Source organism: Pezoporus flaviventris, unplaced genomic scaffold, assembly GCF_033815535.1.
Source record: "Pezoporus flaviventris isolate CSIRO_AGI_PZ_B2104156 unplaced genomic scaffold, CSIRO_AGI_Pfla_v1 ptg000036l, whole genome shotgun sequence".
NCBI lineage: Eukaryota > Metazoa > Chordata > Aves > Psittaciformes > Psittacidae > Pezoporus > Pezoporus flaviventris.
The window spans coordinates 3,150,570-3,173,109 of NW_026892584.1; the positions used below are offsets into that span (position 1 = coordinate 3,150,570).

A 22,540-nucleotide genomic window follows, 5' to 3' on the forward strand; every position below is an offset into this window, starting at 1 on the left:
TAGTTTTGAGCTTCCCTTCATCTTCCAAAGCCACTGAAAACAACATGTTTCTCAGGATTGGGGAGTGGTAATGCTTGGGGTAGTCCTGGCTGGTTGTGACAAAATCCCCGTGTAAGTACCTGTTAATGCCAAGGTCATTCTGTTTGCAATTCTTAGTGTTTTAAAGAGCCTTCAAGACATTTGTGTAAAGTGAAGTTGTTTAGCATGAGCCAGAGACCTGGAAAACGCCTGGATTTTACTTTGTGACTACTAGTTACTCAGTTTAAATGTGCTACCAGACCACTCAGCTTCCCAGAGCAGGGACAGGTTTTCTCGTAGTTGGCAGAAGTGTTGACCTAGGAAAGTATTATAAGGTCCTGGCTAGTTTATGATGAAGTATGTGCATGTGGAAGTGTGTGAGATACTGGGGGGGGGGGGCGTGTGGGGGGTGTGTGTGTGTGTGAGAGAGGTATATGTATATGTGTATATAATATGTATATATGCTCTTATGTACTTAAGTACTTGGTTAACCAGTTTCTCCTGCTCTGTTATTTGGGGTTGATTTTTTTTCCTTTTTTTTTTTTTTTTCCCCTTCTCCTTACATTCTAGTGGATGTGTTATTAAATAACTTTCCATTTCTGAAAAAAACTCACCTTGTTTATGGAGAATTTAACTCCTGATGTTTAATCTCAATACATAATTTTAAGGAGGAAAGTTTCACAACTGCTAGGTATGGGACTGGGATTCAGTGTACCTGGATTTGGGTTTGGTGTTGTTACAGTAGCATGTCCCTAAGTCTGTGAACTCCAGCTTTTCAGCTGAGAAAAGGTGACACTGGTATATAAAAGATTCTCTGAATGCATTTTAGAGTGTTTTACACAAGAAGCACCTCAGAGTAATCTATTTCTATGCATAATGCTGTTTAAATAACCTTCAAGTAATAAAGCTCCTTTGTTTGACTCCATCATATTACTTAATGACTGGTGTTTCATTGGAGAGAAATGGAGCTGCAGACTACCAGAATGGTAGGTAAGGGATGCCCAAAAAGGTAGGGCGATGTATATTTTATTCATGAAAGTTGTGCCCCATAGTCTTCGGATCTTGCATTACAACTTCCCATACCTTTTGCAGTTTTTGTTTTACAATTCCTGCATGTTATATTCTCCTGTGTTGGTAATTTTTCTTCTCAGCTTGAAAGCTCTTCTAGGCAGGGATCTTGTATATTGTTTCTCCTTTTACCTGCTTGCTTTGTGTTGTGTCTTGTCCTCCCCCCTTCTCCCAAGAACCAAGATTGCTAAAGGCTGGAATGTCTGTAGGTGGGTAATTAAAAACGGTGGTCAAGAGAGCTCTTGGAAACTTGTTGGGTTACTTCTTTAAGTAGGATGATGAGGCAGCATCATTGAATGGAAGGAAAAAAACCCCGACAAATAAAACCCAACCACCACCAACAACAAAACAATACCCAACCAAAACCCCCAAAACAAAACAAAACACCCCAGACCACCCTCCTAATTCTGGCAGTTTGAAGAGGCTGCCTGCTGTCCCCTTGGCATGTGGCTCTGGTAACATTGTCTATGTGTGATGGAATTGGTAAAACTGAAGAAGCTACAGCTTAGACTGTGTTTGAGGATTGCTGTTTGGCATTCAGCCTACTGCACAATGGAGAGAAGATGAGCAGCCAGAAGTACGTTGCGCTTGTGACCTTTGTTCCATATTATCTCTCAACTTGCCTGGACCAAATTAAGGTCTTCATTGTTATCTGCAAAAGATTTAAATGATCTAGGATTCATTTACCTTGGGGATTACCACCTTGACACATCCAGCCTTCCTCCATCCTGCTACAGTAATTACAGCTCATGGAAAATAAGTCTGATTGCTGATCCCCAGGGTGTGGAACTCCTGGCATCTGGAGATACAGCACATCTGGCGCTGGTCCTCAGAGGCAGAATTCAGCCAGCCCAAAGCTTATTGCATGTGGGGAATGATGCAAGTGACTTATTTTCTCTGAACAATGGCTATGGGATCTTTGTAAGCACTGGCCTCTCGCCTGGTTATTTTGAGTTGCTGGTTGTGTTTTTGTTGTTTTGGGGTTTTTTGTTCCCTTGAGGAAGTCTGTGTGCAATGAGGGAGGATGTGGAGTACTGTAAGTTCTTGATTCAAATGACTCAGTCCTCCAAGCTATACTTGCTTCTTGACACTGGGAAAATGCAAAAATGCACATGTAAAAGCCACTGTGCCCACCCAGATGGCACTTGGTAGGTACAGGTAAAGATTCTGGTATGCTTTTTTTTTTTTGTGCTTTTCTGATTCCTGTGATCCTGTGGAATCAATGTTGCAGGACACAAAGGGTTTTCTTTTTAAAGGAGATGTATGTCAGTGCCCAACTTTGAGGAATGTTCTTGGAACCTGCTAGTATCACCTTCCTTGTACAGTTTATAAGGCATTTTTAGCATAACAAAACTTGCTTTGTTTAAGATGGAATATGAATACAAAACCTAACAGCTATTCCACAGTTACATCCCCAGGGGACTATGTAACAGGCTTTTGTTACTGAATCTGATCATCTGCTGATTTGTTATCATGGTTGTCTATAACATGACACCTGTTTATGTTTGCTGATAGCCTCTTAGAATCTTCTGGTCCACAAATACTAGTTTGTGATGGACAAGGGTGCCTCTTAGGTATTCCTTCTCTTAGCATATTTCTAAGAGCCTATGAGAACATTTCAGGTCTTGTGGCAAGAGGGTCTTCCAGATGTGTTTTTGGCTCTTACTTAGCAATGAGCCAGAGGTAGGTGGAAGGACTTGTTTGAATGGACAACAGGAAAAGTAATCATTTGCTTAGGAGCCCACACTTCAGGACAGGTACACTCATATCAGTATTAGTATGGGGTAGGAATTTGTTCTTTTACTTGTAAATTCTGACGTTCTTCTTTTATTACGAATAAATTCTCCAGCTGTTTAGCTCCCCGGCCATTAACTGGGAGGAAGCTGCTTTACACATTCTTTCCTATGGTCAGTTTTAGACTCTAGCAGCAGTTCATAATTTTTTTTTTTTAATTAATTTTCTTTTTATAAATAAAATGTTGGTCTGTGTTGGAAACTAAGATGACTTCAGGTCTGACTTCCCTGCTGCGTGACTGTTACTGCTGTTGCAAACCACTGTGTTGACAGGAACTCATCATTGGTTCAGTAAAGCTTCATAGCAATTGAAAGTCTATGTAGCGGTGTTAATGAAAAGCTGTTGCATAGTTTCTGGAGGCTTGGGCATCAACAGGCACGTGGAGAGGTTGCAGGGATAAAAATATAACTTGTCAGCTGCTGTGCTCTGAATTACAGCTGCATGCAGTACTTTCTCCTGTATAACTTTTCTGACACATTATTGTGAGGCAGAAACCATATATTGAATTCTACAAAAACTAGGCTTTGATAACTTTTTAACTGAAGAGTTTGTATACAAGAATAGAGCAGTCGTGCAGAGCAGGAGATGTGTAAGCATTATGCACGCACACTTAAAACTGGAAAAAGAAAATTTAGCACCAGTTTCTTACTATAAAGTCTGAAAGAATGTTGACTGTTTATAAAAAGGAATGGACTTTGCAAAGTTATTTTCTTATTTAAGTATCAGCAGGACACGTGGAACAGATTACCGTGAGTGTTTGAGTAAGTTGTGTTTGCTTTACATGCTTGGCAACATTTCTTTCAATGAAGATTTAGCTTTTAAACTATCCGAGTTCAATCTAAGAACTTTGGCCTTCATCAGGAAGGTGAGATGGCTGTTATTGATGTGTATGATGTCAGTTGTCAGATCTGTTGTATATGTGGCCATGAGTATGTTTTATTACCTTTATTTAGAATGACTTTTAAACATGGAATGGTAATTTATTCAAAGTCATGTCATAAATATTGTTTATTCCTAAGAGAAGGATTTCTCCTATTATTAAAATATTAAGAAATACGGGTAAAGCAAACATGTTTGCTTTACCATATTATTTTTTGAAAGCGCAAAACCACTGATAAAAGTTCCTTCCACTGAGCATTGTGTGTACAAGACACAGCAACACAGAGCCAGTGCTCTGTGCGTCTGCAACCAGGCAATACTCTGGCTGCAGCTAAGCTGGGCAAAGAAGTTGCTTTAGTAGTTTTTAAAATCTATTTGCCATTTTAAACTGCAATCCTTTTGACAGGGTCATCTCAAGGAAAGGAACTATGTCTGCAGTCACCCAGGCAGATTTCAGGGCACTAAAACATCTGTGAGGTAGTAGGAGAATGGGAGTTTGGGAGCAACATGCATCTGAGGATGGGCTGGAACAGGGCTAGAGGGGCATTGGGAATTCAACCAGACTCAGCTTCTGGCAGAACAAAACGCATCTGATCCAGCCCAATACAAAGGGCATATTTAAATCAGCGTCCCCTCTAGCACAGCATAGCTGGAGCTTGATTTCTGTAGAGTTTGTGGTTTGGCCTGGAATACCATGTTTGTCAGGGGAGTATGCACTACACCCTGCACTGCCCTGGGAGTTTGGGGAACCCCTCCAGCTGCTTTGCCTTCTGCAGTTTTACAACCTTCTCTCAGTGCAGAGCATCACCACTTTAGTATTGTTTCTAGTCTCCTTTTTGGACCTTTATCCTTGATTACATATCACAATGTCATACACATATCTATCACACAATTCTGCAAATGCCAGAATTCAATAGGCACTGAAGAGAGTGACCAATTAATAACCATGAGATTGTACAGAGCAGTACAGATTGTACAGAGCTGCGAAATTGGTCCAGCTCCTATGTAACTCATCTTTTAAGGCTCCAAATTTCCACTCTTTCTCAGATTTTCTTCAGTTTTAAATAATTATTTAGACTTGAAGCCTTTTCTGAGAAGGCAAATTCTAGGCTGAATTTCAGAACATGTTTTCCTTCTTGGAGACACAGACGACCAGCCTACAAAATAGGTACGAGGAGACTAATATAGCTGGATAAAGGAAGGAACAATTTTTGCTAGATTATGATCTTCACTACTTTGCAATACAGCAGAATTATGAGCGAGCCACATGTGCCTCTAATTTAAAAGGTAAACAGTTTCATGGGGAAAACATTACTCAAACTCTTCTGCCTAAAAGTGTCATACTACCAAATCTTAGTTTGGTACTAAGGATGCAATGTTGAAGTAAATACAGTCACTGGTAGAAAGCTTACCAAAAATTTTTGGACCCAGGGATAAAAATGTGTCACAGCTGCAGATGATAGCTGCCAGGTAAATGATAATAGAATGTGGTCTACCCTCTAAAGCAAGAATACCATCAGTTAATGAGCAATATTACTTACATATCATATTCAGATAGTTTGAGCTAATCATGTGCTTTGTGAGTATGTGAACTGCAACACCACTGAAGATAAAGTTTGTGTAATTTGCATTAATAACAGAGTGCAAGCATGTCCCAAAGAGCATAGGATCCCATTCCATTGTGTCCTTAAGAGTCATACACTGATCACCAAAGATGCATGAAACCAATTTATGAAAACAGCTGTGTTCAATGGCATCATGACACCTTTTTAATTAACACTTCCTTTCAGATATTGGAAGAGTTGAATCTTCAGCTCCGTTTGTAATACACAATGATCCAAAATAAAGAAAGATTTTTTTTTTTTTTGCTGACCCTTGGCTGACTTCTGAAAAAAAAAAAAAAAGGAAGAAATGTCAGTGAAATCTGAACATACTTTCTTTTCCAGCAAATCTACTATTTTTTTAACAGATGTTTGAGAAAAACCTAAAGTATGAGAAGCGCCATGTCTTTGTCTCCACAATATTGAAAACCACTGTAGAGTAGTAATAATAAGAGAACAGAAAATATTTCTTCTTGTAGTTACAGAAGGACAAATGCTCCAGGTAACTTGCTGGACAAACATTGACTTTAGAATCCTCTGTTAGAGGAGGTAAATTAAGTATTATCAGTGATATAAATACTAGCACAATTTTACAGTTTTCATTATCTTAAGTAGCCCTTTTCACCTCATGTTCTTTTTTGCTCTCCTTATTAATAAGCTCTCATAAAACTGAAATCTTGAATATTTGACTGGAAGAGAGTAATGAGACTTCACAGATATCAGAAGTCCTGTCCACAGATTGGCACTGAAAACTTAAGCTTCACACTGCCCAGCCTTATGTGGCAGGTTCCCATAACATGATGGTTTTATTTGGGAAGATTCTTAACTGTTAGAAGAAAACCGTATCAGATAGTGGAACCTATGTTTGAGTTTTCCACATCTGACTCGACTTCACTTCTGTTCCAACGAATAACACTTGCCAGCAGTTGAATCCAGCACACGCTATTTCTTAGTGGTTTTCTGAGTTTTACAAATGCATTTGTTGGAGGTAGAAGTAAAATGTCTTTTTCCAGTTTAAGATTTGCACCTTTGGAGTTAATGTAACATCTGGAACTAGAAATTGGAAACAATTCAGATCAGAAACAAGCATACCTTTGTCAAGCCTATATTTGTTCAAGTCCTGCAGAAAATTTACAAGCCAAATGTATAAATACTGTTTTATCCATTAGAAGTTTGGAACCATCATTGCTGCATAATCTACTATTATGGGCCAGACAGCTGTCTGCCAAACCAAGGAGGAATAAAATAAACTGAAAAAAAAAAAAAACAACAACCCCAACCCCCCCCCCCCCCCAAAAAATGAAAAAAAGAACACCCCCAAACCAAAACCAGAAAAGAACCTTGCTCCCATTGGCATCCAGAGCCTGAAAAAGGGACACCATAGGCTTTTTTTCCATTCTTGGGTTTACCTGTTACTTGCAACTAGAGCTGTGTTTAGATGTCCAAGAAAGTCACACCTTTGTCTGCGTTACTCTATGTCAGATCATGCACAGGTAGCATGAATCTTTATTTTCCTCTGTAGTTTTAAAACTCTTACTGAACATGACATGGGGGTTAGGGGAATTTAAAATAACAACAGCAAAATTATTGCCATGTACTCTGCATCACAGAATGTGAAACATCCAGGTGTTGGTTTTTTTTTCCTGCCATATCCCTGGTCCCTGTTTTTAAGCACTGCTTTTGCACTTAGCCATTTGGCAAAGCCCAGTGCCACTTCTACTTATTCTAAAATCAGAAAATACCAGAAATCTAAATGGACAGACTGTTTCCAAGTTTTGTGCATACAAGCAGAGAGCCATATTAATTCTCACAAAGAAAACTGTCATGAGCCAGCTAACAGATAGCTCCAATGTGGTTTGAATATGGTAAACCCTGTTATGGAATTGAACCTAATGTCCTGTAGTATTAGACAAAATACAAGTTTGTAATTTAAAGAATCCTTAAACAAAATATGAAACCTTCTTACTGACAAGACAATGGAAATATTTGGTATTACAGAATGATGGTGGTGAGGCCCTGGCACAGGTTGCCCAGAGAAGCTGTGGCTGCCCGATCCCTGGTAGTGTTCAAGGCCAGGCTGGACGGGGCCTGGAGCAACTTGATCAGTGGAAGGTGTCCCTGCCTGTGGCAGGGGGTTGGAACTGGATGAGCTTTAAGGTCCCTTCCAACACAAACCATTCTGTGATTCTATGAAAGCTGACAGTAGTGCAGGTCAGTAGATCACCTATGTATGTGATGGATCTCCCTCTGCTATGCAGTTGCTCCTTATGAACATAGGGTTAGACTCAAACATCACAGTGCAGACCTGTGATGTCCTGTTGCCTAGCTGTTTTTAAAGAGTGGGAAAATTTTTACTTTACTTGTAGGGTTTACTGTCTACATGTAGAGTGGGATTTTCAGTGGGCCTTGGGAGCTTTGCCCATCATCACTGAAGTTTGATGGAAGTTATCCTCCCGTGGAGCTCAGTGCAGGTTATAATCTCCAACCAGCACCAAATAAAAGAGTTGACTTTTAATATTGGAGGACGCTCAGTTTAACAGCTGTTTTCAAAGTGCTAGTTTTCAAAGCTTCTTGTTGATGTCTAGAGCAAAATGCCATAATCCCCAGTAGATGGTATATTTGCGTTTAAGCTGTCATGTGCATTGTGGGTCTTGAGTAGCAAATTGCAGCAGAATCCTCAGAAGAATAAGCAAGTTGTTGTGAACAGTGTAATTCTGCTTTTGGGAAAGTCCCATGTGTGTTTTAACCCCTGTAAAATGCTCGGGTGAGAACCTGAGGTCAGGAGGAGGTGGGGGCTCAGACTGCAGAGATATTATCTGTTTAGCATTAGCTACTCAGGATTGCATGAGGCTGCAGCCCTCACAACTGAACTTGGCTGAACACCAGTTGTGCATCGCACAGGGAGAGATTGCCAAGAGCCAGTTTTGCAATAATGTTTAGAAATTGCCTCTTAACAAAACAGAAAAGATGAAAATTGCCTTATGCTCTAGTGAATGTGTCCTCCTCCAAATAAAATTGTTAAAGTGCTTGCGAGTCTTACCTAATGAGTATCTCAGCAATTTGATGTGTGTCCCCGAATCACAGCTGATATTCTATGTTTTGTTTAGTTTTTCTGCTAAACATGTTCTGTATGCTGCTTGGTGGTCCGTATAGTGTTGGCTGCTCGCATGGACTTGGCTGTCCTCCTTTCCAGCTGCTAAACTGTGTTAAAAGAAGATGAAATATGCTGTTCCATGTAACCAATTTCAGTATTTGCTACAGGGGTATTAAGGACAATCTGAGAGCCATTGCCTTGTGCACCAGGAGGGAAGTTCATGTGGCGTGCTTAATGGGTGGTCTGTGGGAAAGGACAGAAGAGTTTGAGGAACCCTCCTTTAGAATAATGCACCCATAGAAACGTGATCTTGAAAACATGTAACTTGCTTCCAGACTCTGCAGAGATGGGAGTGCGCTAAATTATGCACACTGAATCCAGTCATTTGGCTTTTCTGGTATGTGAAGATTTTTACTTGAAGTAGGTAATAGAGTGAGAAACAGGATAAAACAATAACGAGTAAGTTCAGAGTGTGCTGTTGGAAGATTTTGAAACATTTTATTGCCATCCCAGACAATCTGAACAAATCTTAAATTTCATGATTTGTAGAAAGCACCTTTGCTGGACTTTTTCAGAGTATGCTCTTTAGAGAAGTCCTCTTGACCAATGGAAATGAAGTAATTCAGGCCAATGGAGATGAAATGGTATATAATCAGTGCTATATTTTGTTGTTACTGTTAACATTATAATTTAAAAACTGTAGTCTGCCAACCAAAACCAACAGTCTGAAGTCAATCTCTTGTCTTCCTAAAACCCTGTCATTACTGGAGGGGGGACAAACATGCACAGTCCAGAAAATACAACAAGATCTTCAAAAAATGTACTGCTTGTTTTATTAAAAAAAAACCCAAGAAACAACAAAACCAAACCTAAAAGGTACCTAGGAGTTTATCTAACAATATTTTAATGTTAGTATTTGATAAAGCTACTAAATTCATCTGCTCCAGGAGGGCAATATGAACAGTGATGTGAGTATTATATTACTGGGCGAGTTATAAAAACTGTTTAGTGTAAGCCTGAGCTCTGATGAAACTCCTTCACTGAGACAGGAATTAGTGGTACAAAAGCCATACATGAGGAATAGTTATGCAACTGCTGTTAACAATCACCTGCTATAAGCAATTCTACATCTTCTGTAGTGTGCTCCAGTATCTTCAGAGCATGTTTCTCTCTGCATCATCTCTGCATTCCCGTCCCCAGCAATGAAAAACATAAAGCCTAACCCCATCTAATTTCTTCAGTGTGTTCTTTCTCCACTGGCTAGGAATAAATGATCTTCAGCCTCTCATAAAAGCATTTACTGCTTGGACTGTTTTACTGTTTTTATTTTATCTCATTGCCTTCCCAGCTCCTCTTCTGGATGAGAAGAACACACACCCTTCATATGTTTTCTAAACCCACTTAGAACTGTTTTGGTGGTGTTTCGTTGTTTTTTTTTCACACACACCCACATCCCCTCCGTCCCCTATGCTTGTGGATAAAGCTGTGTCACTTCCTGTAGGTACACTGATGGACGAACAGCCTCCCTTTTGTTTTACCATTGTCTGATGGCAAATAGATCACGGAGATCCTGGCTGTCTTCTAGTATTAGGCAGTGATACTCAGTGATACTTAGCACATATAAAACTGGCATGAATACATTTTATAATATGGGATACTAGTCTATACTGGATTATTTTGCGCCGGTTTACTCCTGGTGTGACCATCTAAACAATTTAAAATATAGGCTGGTAAAGAGTAAAATTTACAAAAATTAATTGACATCGGTTGCACACAATGTGTATAAATGTGGTTTAAAATAACATTCCTGTTTCCTCTTGAATTTCAGACCTTGATTCTACCTAAAATCAGATAAAATGAAAATGAATCTGCCTTACTTAATAACCAGAAAGCTTGCTTTCATGATTTGGAGAGGGAAATTATATTCAAATGGATTGATCTGGAGGGTTACAGAAATGGAATGAGATTTGAGGAAGAAGTATATTTTCCTTTTAAAATAGTGCTATAACCCTGCCGTCACTAAATAGCTGCTCCTTCACAGTGCACTGACCCACACTCACTCCCTGATTCAGGGAGAAGTCTTAGCCATGTCAGGAGTTAAAAGCTGAATGCGTCATGGAGCCTTCTTCTTGAAGATCTTCAAGTGCCTTCAAGTGGTGCCTAGGCTTCCCAGCAGCCCTTTGAGATAATTAACAGCAGAAGGAAGGGTATGTTTGTAGTAGGTGGAATGATTTTTACAAATCTTTGGGCTGAAGATCACTTGGGTTCACTAAAGGGGTGTATGTGGGAGTGAAACCAAGGAGCCCTGTGCTCTACAAACTGCTACCAGCTACCTCTGTATTGCAGCAAGAATATGCTATAATTTAGTAATTACACTGGGAATTCACCTTATCTACAGTAATGTGTTTTGAGGATGAAAGCAATAGCCCTCTATTCTTTGGAGTCCTTGTACCTGGCAAGTTTAAACTCGGGGTGAGTATGCAGAGTTACTACAGGAAGATCAACATTTAATCTACTTTTTGAAGTCGATGATTCCGGCTTCTCTGCAGAGCTGCCAATAAAAAGGACTGGGTTTGAGAATGCACAGTATTTAAGATAGAATCATAGAATGGTTAGGGTTGGAAAGGACCGTAAGTCATCTAGTTCCAACCCCCAGATCATCTAGTTCCAATTCCCTGCTTATTACAGGGCAGTTGCATTAAGAGTAAAATGAACTTCATGTATCTGTGGGATTTGTATATGCCATATTCTCTTCTTGCCTAGCAAGGTCTCAGACTGAGTCTTTTAGTTGTGCTTGATTTTAAGAGTCAGGTTTGGCAAAACTCCTGATTACCTTCCTTTCCCTTCCATGCCTGAATCTCTCTCCTTTTTACCTTTTTTCCTGTATCTTCATGGCTCCTGTAGTGGCTGTGTGTCCTGGCATGTGAGCTTCCTGCTGCCACCAGCTGCCGTCTCTCTCCCCTTGAGCTAAGCCATGAAAACTGGGGGTAATGCCCAAAAGGGCGACAACATGTGGAATAACTTTCTTCCCTAAATGTTTATGAGGATTTGCAAGCTACTCATCAAAGGTCTAAGCCTTCTTAGGCTCCTGAAGAGTTAGAGCTGGACAAGAGGAATCACTTTGTTCTGTAGAACTAGTTTCTCTGATTAATTTATAGCTGCTAGAACCCTGCCTACATGGTCTTGTTTCTGCGTAGCAGCTATTTTTAAGTATAGAAGGCTGAGGCATGCTTGCTCCATATCCTGTCTTGGAGTTTCCATAAGACTGTACACCCTTGGGTGCAAAAGTTTTGACACATTTGTTTTTCACCATCTTGTGTGCCTGCGGCAGGGGTGTGGGGAGGTTGTTTTTGTTCCTTGGTAATGAATGTTTTTGCGGTTTGGGACATTGACTGCTGCAAGAATTATATGTTATTCTCTCTGTCCAGCAGTACAGATGGTTTAACCACAGAGGTCGCCTCTGCATTTGCCCTGTTAAGAATTGAAATAATATTTAAAATATAAGTTGTTGCACATACTGTAATTTTGAATGGCTGTTTTAGCTTGTATGCTTATTAAAATGAGATCTTTGTTTTATGTTGTGTACCAGGATCCTGAGATCCTTGGTCACTTCTCTTAAAAGCACAGTTAAACCTTTCCATGACCTTTAGCCTAGTTAACTGATTTAACAGTTCTTAAGGAAAGCTTTTCTCCTGTGCTGTACATAGCATTCATGTGTATTCTGTGCTTCTGGTGCTTTCAAGAGTAGGAATCATGCACGTGCCCCCTTATACTCATGTCATTCTATTGTGGCTTTAATGGGAAGGAGGCAAAATGTAGGCATGTCAACAAGTATCAAGCAGTAGTATAAATATAACTTAAAACTCTCTGGCTCAGCTTGTCTTAGAACTGTTGCAACTTTGCAGCTCACCAGCAACTGATGACAAATGCTCTGTTGATACAATTCATGAATATAGAATCACAGAATGGTTTGTGTTGGAAGGGACCTTAGAGCTCATCCAGTTCCAACCCCCTGCTACAGCCAGGGACATCTTCCACTAGACCAGGCTGCTCCAAGCCCCATCCAGCCTGGCCTTGAACACTGCCAGGTATGGGGCAGACAGTGTCATCTTAGCCTTGACATATAGATGAGTTGAGCCCTGTCAAACTGGTTTTTAGAACTATTACTGAAACTAATAGCAAAGATCATATAGTGCAGTTTTTAGTTGCTTGTCCCATGTCACTTTGCTGAGGCTAACGAGTGCCTCTGAAGCACTTAAAATCTAAGTGCTGTGGATGGAAAAAATGAAAATGTTAATGGCTGAATTCAGAAGCAACACATTAGCCTATGCTGTTAGAAGGTAGTTACAGCTGGGCAGGTAGCATTAGGCTTCTGTACTCAACAGAGCTTATGTTTTTAACATTAAAAAAAAAAAAAGAAGAGAGGTTATTGCTGCTTTTTTATGTATGGTGAAGTGCAGAGGAGTCTAAGCCACCAGACATTTAAAAAAATGCTTTTTTGTATCACTTATGAATGGGATAGAGATGGTGGTAAGAGAACTGTAGTAGACGTATTAAAACTGATATTGTTTATAGTGTTAACCAAATTAATTATACATTGTAGAATGTACAAATCCTCCAGTCTTACGTCTGCACAAAACAGCTTTCCCCATGCAGGGAACAGAATATTCGCCCAAGACCATTCAGGATATAAAGAGCAAAACTGAAAGTTGAACTTATACTTGATTCTTAGCCAGCTTGATCAGGAGTGTTTCCTTTTCTCCAGTTAATAGGCTGATGAGAAGCTCTGTTGTCCTGCTGCTGTGCAAGGAACCTCTGTGTACATAGCTCCATTATCAAGTCAAGGGGGTATTTTCCAGTTAGCAGAAAACCACTGGAAAATTGGTGTTTTTTTTTAATAGGAGTAATATGTCTTTATAGAATGAAGCATTGTTGATCAAGTACTGCATGATCCACATGTGAATGTGCAATTGCTGCAAAAAGTTTATAACTTTCTACAGTTTAGGTTGTAATCTGTTTAGAGTTCAGGGATTTCAGGTTCTTTTTTGATTTCATTCTTGCTTTGTCAAAGGATTGTGAACTCCAGCTATGTCCGGAGGTTTTAAATATTGCCTGTTATAGAAAAATATAAACTGTTCTAATGTTACCAAAAAAGAATACAGAACTTTAAAAAAAAAACCTATATTAAAATATTATCCTTTCAGTTGGTGGCAATAAACTGGATATAAACAATTTGTCCGCCACATTCATCATTTATCCTGTTACTGTTTATTGTCTTCTTCTTTCAAAATAGAAGCTGGTCTTTCCCTTTTCGAGCAAGTTGCAGTTATCAGGAGTATGGCTGATCAAAATAGAGCATAACACTAAGTGTTCCTTTAAAAGTCTCCTAACTTTTGAACAGTGGAATAACTTCCTAAGCAAGGGATGTTGCCTCTTGTGTAACAGATAAGCTCATTTGAAGGTCAGTGGTAATCAAAGTTATTGCTAGGATTTTTTGGGTCTCCGTCATCCCACCATCTCTCTTAATTGGCCTTCTAGTTTACTTTGGCAAGAGTTGTGCTGTAAAGAATTAAATGCGCCAAGGATAAGAATGTTCTCTGGACCTTCAAGCCCTGTTCAGGAAGAACAGCATGATTTGAAATGAGATTGGTGTGCACCTTCTTGGAAAAGAATTCTTGATTCTACATATATTTGGGATTCAAAATAAGAAACTTGCACTGTGTGTTGGTGGAATGATCTTGTATCTAGGATAGTTTGTTGATAGGACAGCAAATCAAGTTTTTCATCAATTGGCTGTTTGATATTTGTGGCCTTCTGAGGTTTTTTTTTTCCCCCTCTCATTCTAATGCCTTAAAAACCTGTTGGTTAAAATCACATAGAGTGTCAATGTGCCTTTTGAATTGTTGAACTGTTGAGTTTAGTAATTCTATGAAGCTAAATGCTATGCATCTAGAAGATCATCTGCCTTCTTGATTGCCTTTTTCAGATTTACTGCTTCCTAACTGGGAAAGCTGGAAATTAGAAGTTCTGTGAACTTTTCTTGGGACATCTTGGAGCTTGTTTTGCAGCTTCAACTAAATACTGCCTGAGCTAGCTTTGCCTGCTAGTGAGCCATCACATCCTGATGTGATAAATGGAAGGCTGTGGAAACAGAGCATTTAATCGCTGTTACGACCTACGCATTATTTTTAAATCTGGGAGACCCTGTGCTTCTTCAGCAGCTCTCTAAGAGTCAGTGTTGAGATCCAATTACGTGTTTTGATCACTTGGGTGGGGAGGTTTCCCCTTTTTTTTTCTTCATAAACAACTTTTATAAAATTTGGACTTAATGAAAAGGCCAGTGGGGAGGATCAGAGAAGTGGATATGAGTTTTATTCTTAAAAGGCCATTCTCAAGAAGCAGTTTACATTGGTGTATAAATGCAGTAGAATTTTAACACTATTGCAAGCAGGGAGTGTGATTTCCCCACTGGGTGTTCATAGCCAACACAATGTGGCTGCACTTCAGCCAGGATGACTCTATAGCACAGAAGATGTATGCATCAGTGGGAAAGAAATCTCTTGAAAAGGATTAGATTAGACATTGTTTGTATCTGATCATTAAGAAGCTAATTAAGTTAAGAAGCTGTTGAGATCCTCTGAGGTTGATTTGACTTGATATTTCAGGTTTCTTTTTCTTTTGTAATAGCATTAATAATGGCTTCAGCATGGAAATGTCTGGATGAAAATCCATCTATTCATATTCCTCAAAACACATTTTTGGGACAATGTTTCAGGTCCTTTTTTTATTAATTTGTACATAGAATTTTTATGGCTTTGATATTTGGCTGGATATGGGTCTGGTTTTCTGAAGCAATGTGCATAACTTGAGAAGCAGTCTGCCCCAGCAGCCTGCTAACATCAAACTTTCCAAGTGTTCAAATGATTTGGTACAGTGCCACTTAAAATTGACATAGTTATGGGGAACCAATGAGTTGCAGAGAAGAAACCAAGTACTTTGCATTGTAGACGTTTTTTCTTCTGTTTTCAATAACTAACCTGTCAGGTGCTTTATCTAGTGTTTTCAAAGATGACAGAGAGGAGGACTTGGCAAGTTAGGAAATGAGAGAGGAGTGATACTGAGACTTCATTTCTTAGGAAACAATTCTCCTCAAGCTGTATAAACTTTCTTGAGTTAAATATTGTAGAAAACAAAGATACTGCATTTTCAGTGAAACATTTACGGTAACAATTGTTTGTGTTCTTTGCTGTCCAAGATCCTCAATAAAACCACCAGCTGATTTAAATTTTCTGTATTACTTTCATCAGCATAGACTTCCTCCAAAAAGAAAAACAAAGCTACCTCCTTCCTGACTCGGGTGGGTGGATGTGGGAAGAGAAGGGGATGGGTAAAGAAGGGGGAAAAGACCATGCAGAATAGAGATGCTGAATTTTTATGCATGTTTTTCATCTAAAGCTGAGGTGTAGATTCTGAGGTCCTTGGCCTTCACATAAATATATACACTATTGTCAGAGATGTATTTCACTTTGGCCCATGCAGTGGCACACACACTCTAGTGAGCATGTAGCTGGAGCCAGAGTTTGTGAAAAAGCCAATAGCACGTGGTGAGGCTGCTGGCATAGCAGAGCTGGAACTTGGAGCTGTATTGGGGGTGCTGGTTGGTGAGAAGCTCCTCACGATCTGGCAGTGTGAGCTTGCAGTCGTTGTGATATGAGCTTGCACGTATGGCTGCTGCCTTCCCAGCCATATCTGCAGGTAACCATTTTTCTTGTTTACTGCTAGATGAAGAAGCAAGCCTCCACTTTTAGGAGAAAAATGAAGTGGTAAACTTGGCCATCGGTGTGGCTGGTATGGTTGGGGAGCAATGTATGTCTACTTAATATCCACTTCTGGAAGAAACAGTTGGGCCAAATCATTCTTTTGTCTCTGAATCATTCCTTCTCCCCCCATAGCAGATCCTTCAGAGGATCTTTACAATCTCCCTCTTCTAGAGTTTTGTAATATTCTGCATGGCAAGTGGAGGGAGGACTTGTAGGACTCAGACCTTCACAACTTTCCTCCTCAGTGTGTGGAGGAACAGCCTCCGTTTCAAGCAGAGATTTATTTCTGTCTTTGGGTATAATGGCAGATGAGATCTGGTGTAACAGTAAAGTCATCTTGTCTTGCTAAAATCTTTGCTAGTGTTACCACTGCTTCTGTCTTACTGTCAGATCCAAATCAGCGAGGTTAACTTTCTTGCCTATCATGAGTCTCTTTCCACATCTCCTTCTTTTCTGCCTGTGAATGCCAGTGTTATCTGCTCAGGTCATGTCATTATCCAACTGAATCATGCAGACAAGAGATCTATAACCTGTGCAGGTACTGCTGGAATATCTCTGTGGCTGTCATTTTGACCTATCTTGAAGATTCCCATCCCTTTTGCATCAGTCATAAGTTAGCTTCACTTTCAGAGCCTTCCCTGTCATTCAGTACTAGGACTCTAGCTTCCACCACCCACTTAAAGCTTCTAACAGCAAGAACTTTTGTCCTTTTGCTCTGTCTGCCTCTGTTTGTGGGCAGTCCCCACAAACTTCCACAACCCACATCTTCATCTTTCTTCAAACTCTTCCTGTATTTTCTTTCTTGTGGTGCAGGGGAGAAGAAAGTAATTCTGAACCTCTGTCACAGTGTTTGCCATCTAGGAGGGCACTTGGTAGGAGTGTTCAGGGTACTGTATCTAGTAATGTTAGCTTTCAGCCTACTTCTAAAAGTCATCAGAACTTGCCTTCTGTGTATGATTACTACTTCAACTGGTTGAATCAAGCTTTTAAACCATGAAGATTTAATTTGATCTAAGTCTGGGTTTATGACTGACAGAAGGTATTGTTGAAGGGCCTCAGTTTGAACTCTTAATTGTGTTGAAGATGCTATCCATATCCTGCAGCTGTAGAATTGGGCTTGCTCTTCCTTCTGTCTTTTACTCCTGTGTCTGACATGTGGAAGGAAGAATTTTTTGGGTAGTGCTCATTTTTCTCTCCTGAAACTTATCACATCCCTTCTGCTGTACTGCCTGTCCCGCTTACCTGTGAAAAGAAATCCTTCTCTGCCCTATTCCTACTCAGTACTTCAACATCTATAAATGCCAATAATACTAACATGGCTTCTTTTTTTTTTCCTGTAGCATCTCCCTTTCTGCTTTTCGCCAACCGGCGGGATGTTCGACTTGTGGATGCTGGAGGCACAAAGCTGGAGTCCACTGTTGTGGTCAGTGGTTTAGAGGATGCTGCTGCGGTTGACTTCCAGTATTCGCAAGGCATTGTTTTCTGGACAGATGTGAGTGAAGAAGCCATCAAGCAAACTCACATTAACCAAACTGGGAATGTGGTGCAGAATGTCATCATTTCTGGTCTGGTTTCCCCGGATGGCCTGGCTTGTGATTGGATTGGGAAAAAGCTTTACTGGACGGATTCAGAAACCAATAGGATAGAAGTAGCTAATCTGAATGGAACATCTAGAAAAGTCCTCTTCTGGCAAGACTTAGATCAGCCCAGAGCAATAGCTTTGGATCCTGCTCATGGGTAAATATTAATTTGACTTAAATGCTTAAATGGATATGGTGGTGATAAATGTGGAGTTTTTAGCTCTGAAAAAGAAACATAGCCTTTTTTTCAGTTTGCGTTTTCCCAGGGTATTTTTCTCAAGACCTGTAGCTGAACATATGTTTGAGCTTAAATATTATGTGGCAAGAAATAACAGCCAAGACATAGACCCAAAAAGAAAAATACGGCTGTTCTTAGGTGCCAAGCCAAATATTCAAACAGTCTGATTGCCTAACTTATTCCATTGCACTTCCAAAGAGTAATTGATTTTCCAAGCCTATTTTTATTGTTATTTTCTCAGTTATCCTGTCTTGCAAGCTAACTTTTATTTGATATGTGATATCTATTTAATGTACCTAGACAGCAAGGTATGTAAGTCTGCATGAGTTTAAACAGGAATTCTCACTCACTATGCTTCGGTAAACAAAATCAGTATATTTTTAAGTGGCAATGTTAAATAATCATCTTTGTGCCAGCAAGTAAAAGAATCCAGGTGATTCTGGATTCAGGGGGCTCTTGGTGATCAAAGGTGACCAGGTGAGGAATAAGGGATGTGTAGCTTCTAGAGTTCTTGGAAATACTTGGATCTCTGTCTGGTTCCTTCCTCCCTCTTCAATACTCTTCACCATTTCCCATGTGCTATTTACTAACCCCGTGCACAAGCAGCACTGATGTTGTGTAGTTCGGGCCCCATATTCATTGCAGTGATGATTGAAGATCTGCTGTGCTAGATGAGTGAGGAGTTATGGGTAAATTAATTACATAATTTATTTTTTAATGTATGTATTTACATTATTTATATGAATTATCATTTGTAAGTTTATGTATTTCTACATGAAAGACTTACAAGTACTAGATGAAAATGTGTGGACTCAAAGAAGAAAAATCCTTAGCTTTGTTCACTTGTCAAAGGCTGTAGCTGCCTGTATCCTTCAGGTAACTGGTGGAAAGGTACAGCTGTAATCAGTAAAAGGGAAAGTGACTTTGTTGGACCAAAGTACTTTTCCAGAGAGGACCTTGTCCTGTTAATTCTGACTTCACTATGGATGCCTTTAAGGTGAAAGGAATTCTTCCCACAGCAAATGGCCCATATGGAAGTATATTAAATTAGCAGGAATCCTGTGTGTATCCTGACAGCAAGTAATGTATGCGGAGTTAATTAATGCTGAAGACTAACTTTAGATCTAGAGTTCACTAGTTTAATTTAAAGAGCAAATATGGTGTTAAATGGGGTATTTTATATGGAAGTAGATAGAATGGAAGGGCGCTTTCTATGAAATACCAGCACCAGGTTGACATTTTGTAAGCTGCTGTAGTTCCTTGTTTTTTGACTGCTTTCCTTAAGGTGTTCCTGCCCACGGCAGCGGGGTTGGTACTGGATGAGCTTTAAGCTCCCTTCCAACCCAAACCAGTCTGTGAGTCTATGATTCTATGATTAAAAAAATATAAAAAAATTTGAGAAGGGACAGCTGTCAAGGTTAAAAAGTTGTCAGTTCAGAGTCTGAAATTAAAAGCTTCAGTCATGCCTAGCTGTTAATCCACTGTTTCCTTAGTGTCACAGCAAAGAGCCAGACCTAGTAACTGTTCTTACATCACTCACGACTGTGTTTATAGCAGCACTTAAATAAAACTGCAGTGGTGTTTACTGATGATCCTCCAGGACCTTGGTCCCACACAACAGCAGTATGTCATGTACTTACAGTTAAGCATGTTGGCTTTCTGTTTAGAAATCATTGGGATCTGAATGCTGAAGCCTGATCCATATGAGCTGCCGTAGACTGAGGCTTTAATTTCAAAGACTGTGAATGGTAAAATGTTTTTAGCAACGTATCATCTGATCTTACCTCCTTTGGACTGTTTGAGAGGTAGGAGAATACTTAATAAAAACCTGAGACTGTTGCAAATACTGGACAGGAAAAACATAGTATGGGTAAAGATTATGCTTTTTAGTAACTCTTACTTTCACTCATGGCTACTTAGTTAAAACACAGAAGATACCCTAGGTTTGTGTGAAACCTGATGATTGCTGCCCTGAAAACAGAGATTAGTTTCTATTGTGTGTGTCTCTGTTTAGTGATTAATATCAAGTATAAAATTATTTTGAAGCTCTTGATTAATTATTTGAAACACTGTAATAAGGAAGAATGTAGAAGTAGTACAGTTGCTTTCTTAGACGTAAGAAAAATACTCAACCATGACATTGGTTACGAGTCATATCCAGTATCTTGATATGGCTGTAATTTCTAGGAGTTGGAAAGCTTTTGATATGTTTGTGGCCAAATTGCTACAAATAGTCTCATGCATGAGAAACTTGAAGTTCTTGTGGGAAGTGTTATTTACTCTGATTTTCAGATGGATGTCCTTGATGGTGCCAGCCTTTCCATAAATGTTTCATTGGTCTCTTTTACTTATTTCTCCCTTTTCCTGCTCATACATGTGACTAAAGAGCATAAATTGCCAAAGACCATTTGCTTGATTTGAGAGCAAAGCTGCTGCTTCAGACAGGAAAAAGAAAAACAAAACAAAAAAAGGTGATTTACTTTTTTTTTTTTTTTTTAACTGCCTGACTGGAATTGCATGGGGCAGAGATGGAAGTGTGTAGACTTTATTAATAACACCACAGAACTCACTCCACTGTTAGCAGTCTTGTTGCTGCAAGTTCTGTGATTTCTCATATCCTGACTCCTGGAGACTGGGGTTTCTTTGCCCCATATACATTTAGTCTTAAGTAGTTTGGTAATAATCATGGTATTCTTATCTTTTTAATTTCTACACTATTTCTCAAGGGAGCATAAGGAACAAGAGGATGGCTTTGGTTGTCTCAGTGGCAGCATGTGTTAGGTTTGTTTTTCAGGTGAAGTCAGGAATGTACCTTTGGTCAAGAAGCTCTGGCTCTCAGGCCAAAGAGATGGTGGAAGCGGAATTCTCTTTGATTTAGAGGACTTGATATGGGTAGTTTATAGCTCTGCAGAGGCAGTGTGGAAATCATTGCATATGCAACAAGTGGGTCTGGCTGGACTGGCACCATTCTGTTTGTTGTGAATTGGTGGTTTTGGTTTAACTCAAAACATGTTTCATTTTTTTGTTTTCATGTAAAATTAAGCAGTAGTATAAACTGAAGTAAGAATTTTTCCACATAATCTCTTGAATCTGTATTAAAACAGGGTTTTGTTTGTTAAATTATGTTTAAAATTCACAGGATTATAGAATCAGAGAATGGCTTGGGATCTAAATTTACCTTCTTTCAGTTTAAAGCCACTCCCCCTTGTCCTGTCACTACAGGCCCTTGTCAAAACCCCCTCTTCAGATTTCTTGTTGGCTCCTTTAGGCACTGGAAGCTGCTCTAAGGTCTCCCTGGAGCCTTCTCTTCTCCAGGCTGAACAAGCCCAGCTCTTTCAGCTGGTAATTGTAAGTGTGCAAATGCACATACTTATATTGCATGCCTTGACAAACTATTGGCTTTCATCTGAGTGTACTCTTTTCCCAAATATCGAGATAAACTGCATCAGCACACTGAAACAGGTAAAGTGCATTGCCTTGAGCTAAGTTTAGGGTCTACCTGTAAACAGCAGATGGTGGGAGGTATCTCCCAAGCTGATGGAGAGAGTTGAACAGTTGTTACTGCACCTTTTGATAGGAGGATCTCTGGACTTCTGAGTTGCTACAGCATGCCATTGTTCCCTTTCTTAAAACAAATTGTATTTTTTGAAAGGAGGACCTGGGGTCAATGAACTGAGTATCAGCCAGCAATATGCCCTTGCTGCAAAGGAAGCCAACAGCATCCTGGGCTTCATTAGAAGGAGTGTTGCCAGCAGATCGAGAGAGGTGAGCCTTCCCCTCTAGTCAGAGCTGGTGAGGCCATCCGTGGAATAATGTGTCCAGTTCTGGGCTCCTCAGCACAAGAGATGCAGACTTGCAGGTATGAGCCAAGGGCCAAGCCACAAAGATTAAGGAATTGGAGCATCATATAAAAGGCGGGGCTGACTGAGTTGGAATTATTTACCTTGGAAAAGAGAAGGTTGACCCTGCTTTGAGTGGTAGTGTTGCAGTAGACAATCTCCAGAGGTCCTTTCCAACCTCAGGAATTCAGTGATTTGGTGAAAGAGAAGCCTTTCTGATGCAGGGTTTATGACCTCATGATGTCTTCTTCTCCCTATCTTGTTTACTGTGACTTCCCTGACCCCCTTAGAGGGATGGTATAATGCTGAGTTTCTTGTGAAGTCTTTTTAATGTGAAATAATTTCTTTATATGTAATATTTCCTCATCTCTGCTCAGAAATGTCTGTGAAGTTAAAGTTATATTGTGTTGTCTCTTTTACCTTATCTAGTGACCATGAGGAGCAGTTCTGAGGGCTCATTTATTTGTTTTTCTGTTTCATGTAGAATTTTTGCATAGAAATGTATGGGTCATTCTTATAGAAGGGAAAATGCATAACAGACACAGCACCTGCAACTCTTTTTTTTTTTTCTCTCAGGTTTTTTGTTTGTTATTAAAAAAAAAAACAACA

The 22,540-nt window shown here is 39.7% G+C and overlaps 1 protein-coding gene across 2 annotated transcripts in view; it reads left to right on the plus strand.

Annotated features, from left to right (window-relative positions):
* The window catches only part of LRP5 (LDL receptor related protein 5), a 126,668-nt gene that overhangs the window by 9,183 nt on the left and 94,945 nt on the right, over nt 1-22,540 (plus strand). For both annotated transcript variants that reach the window (XM_061462835.1, XM_061462836.1), the window contains exon 2: nt 17,615-18,011. In XM_061462835.1, coding sequence (XP_061318819.1) covers nt 17,615-18,011 — 397 coding nt within the window. The remainder of the gene's footprint in view (nt 1-17,614; nt 18,012-22,540) is intronic.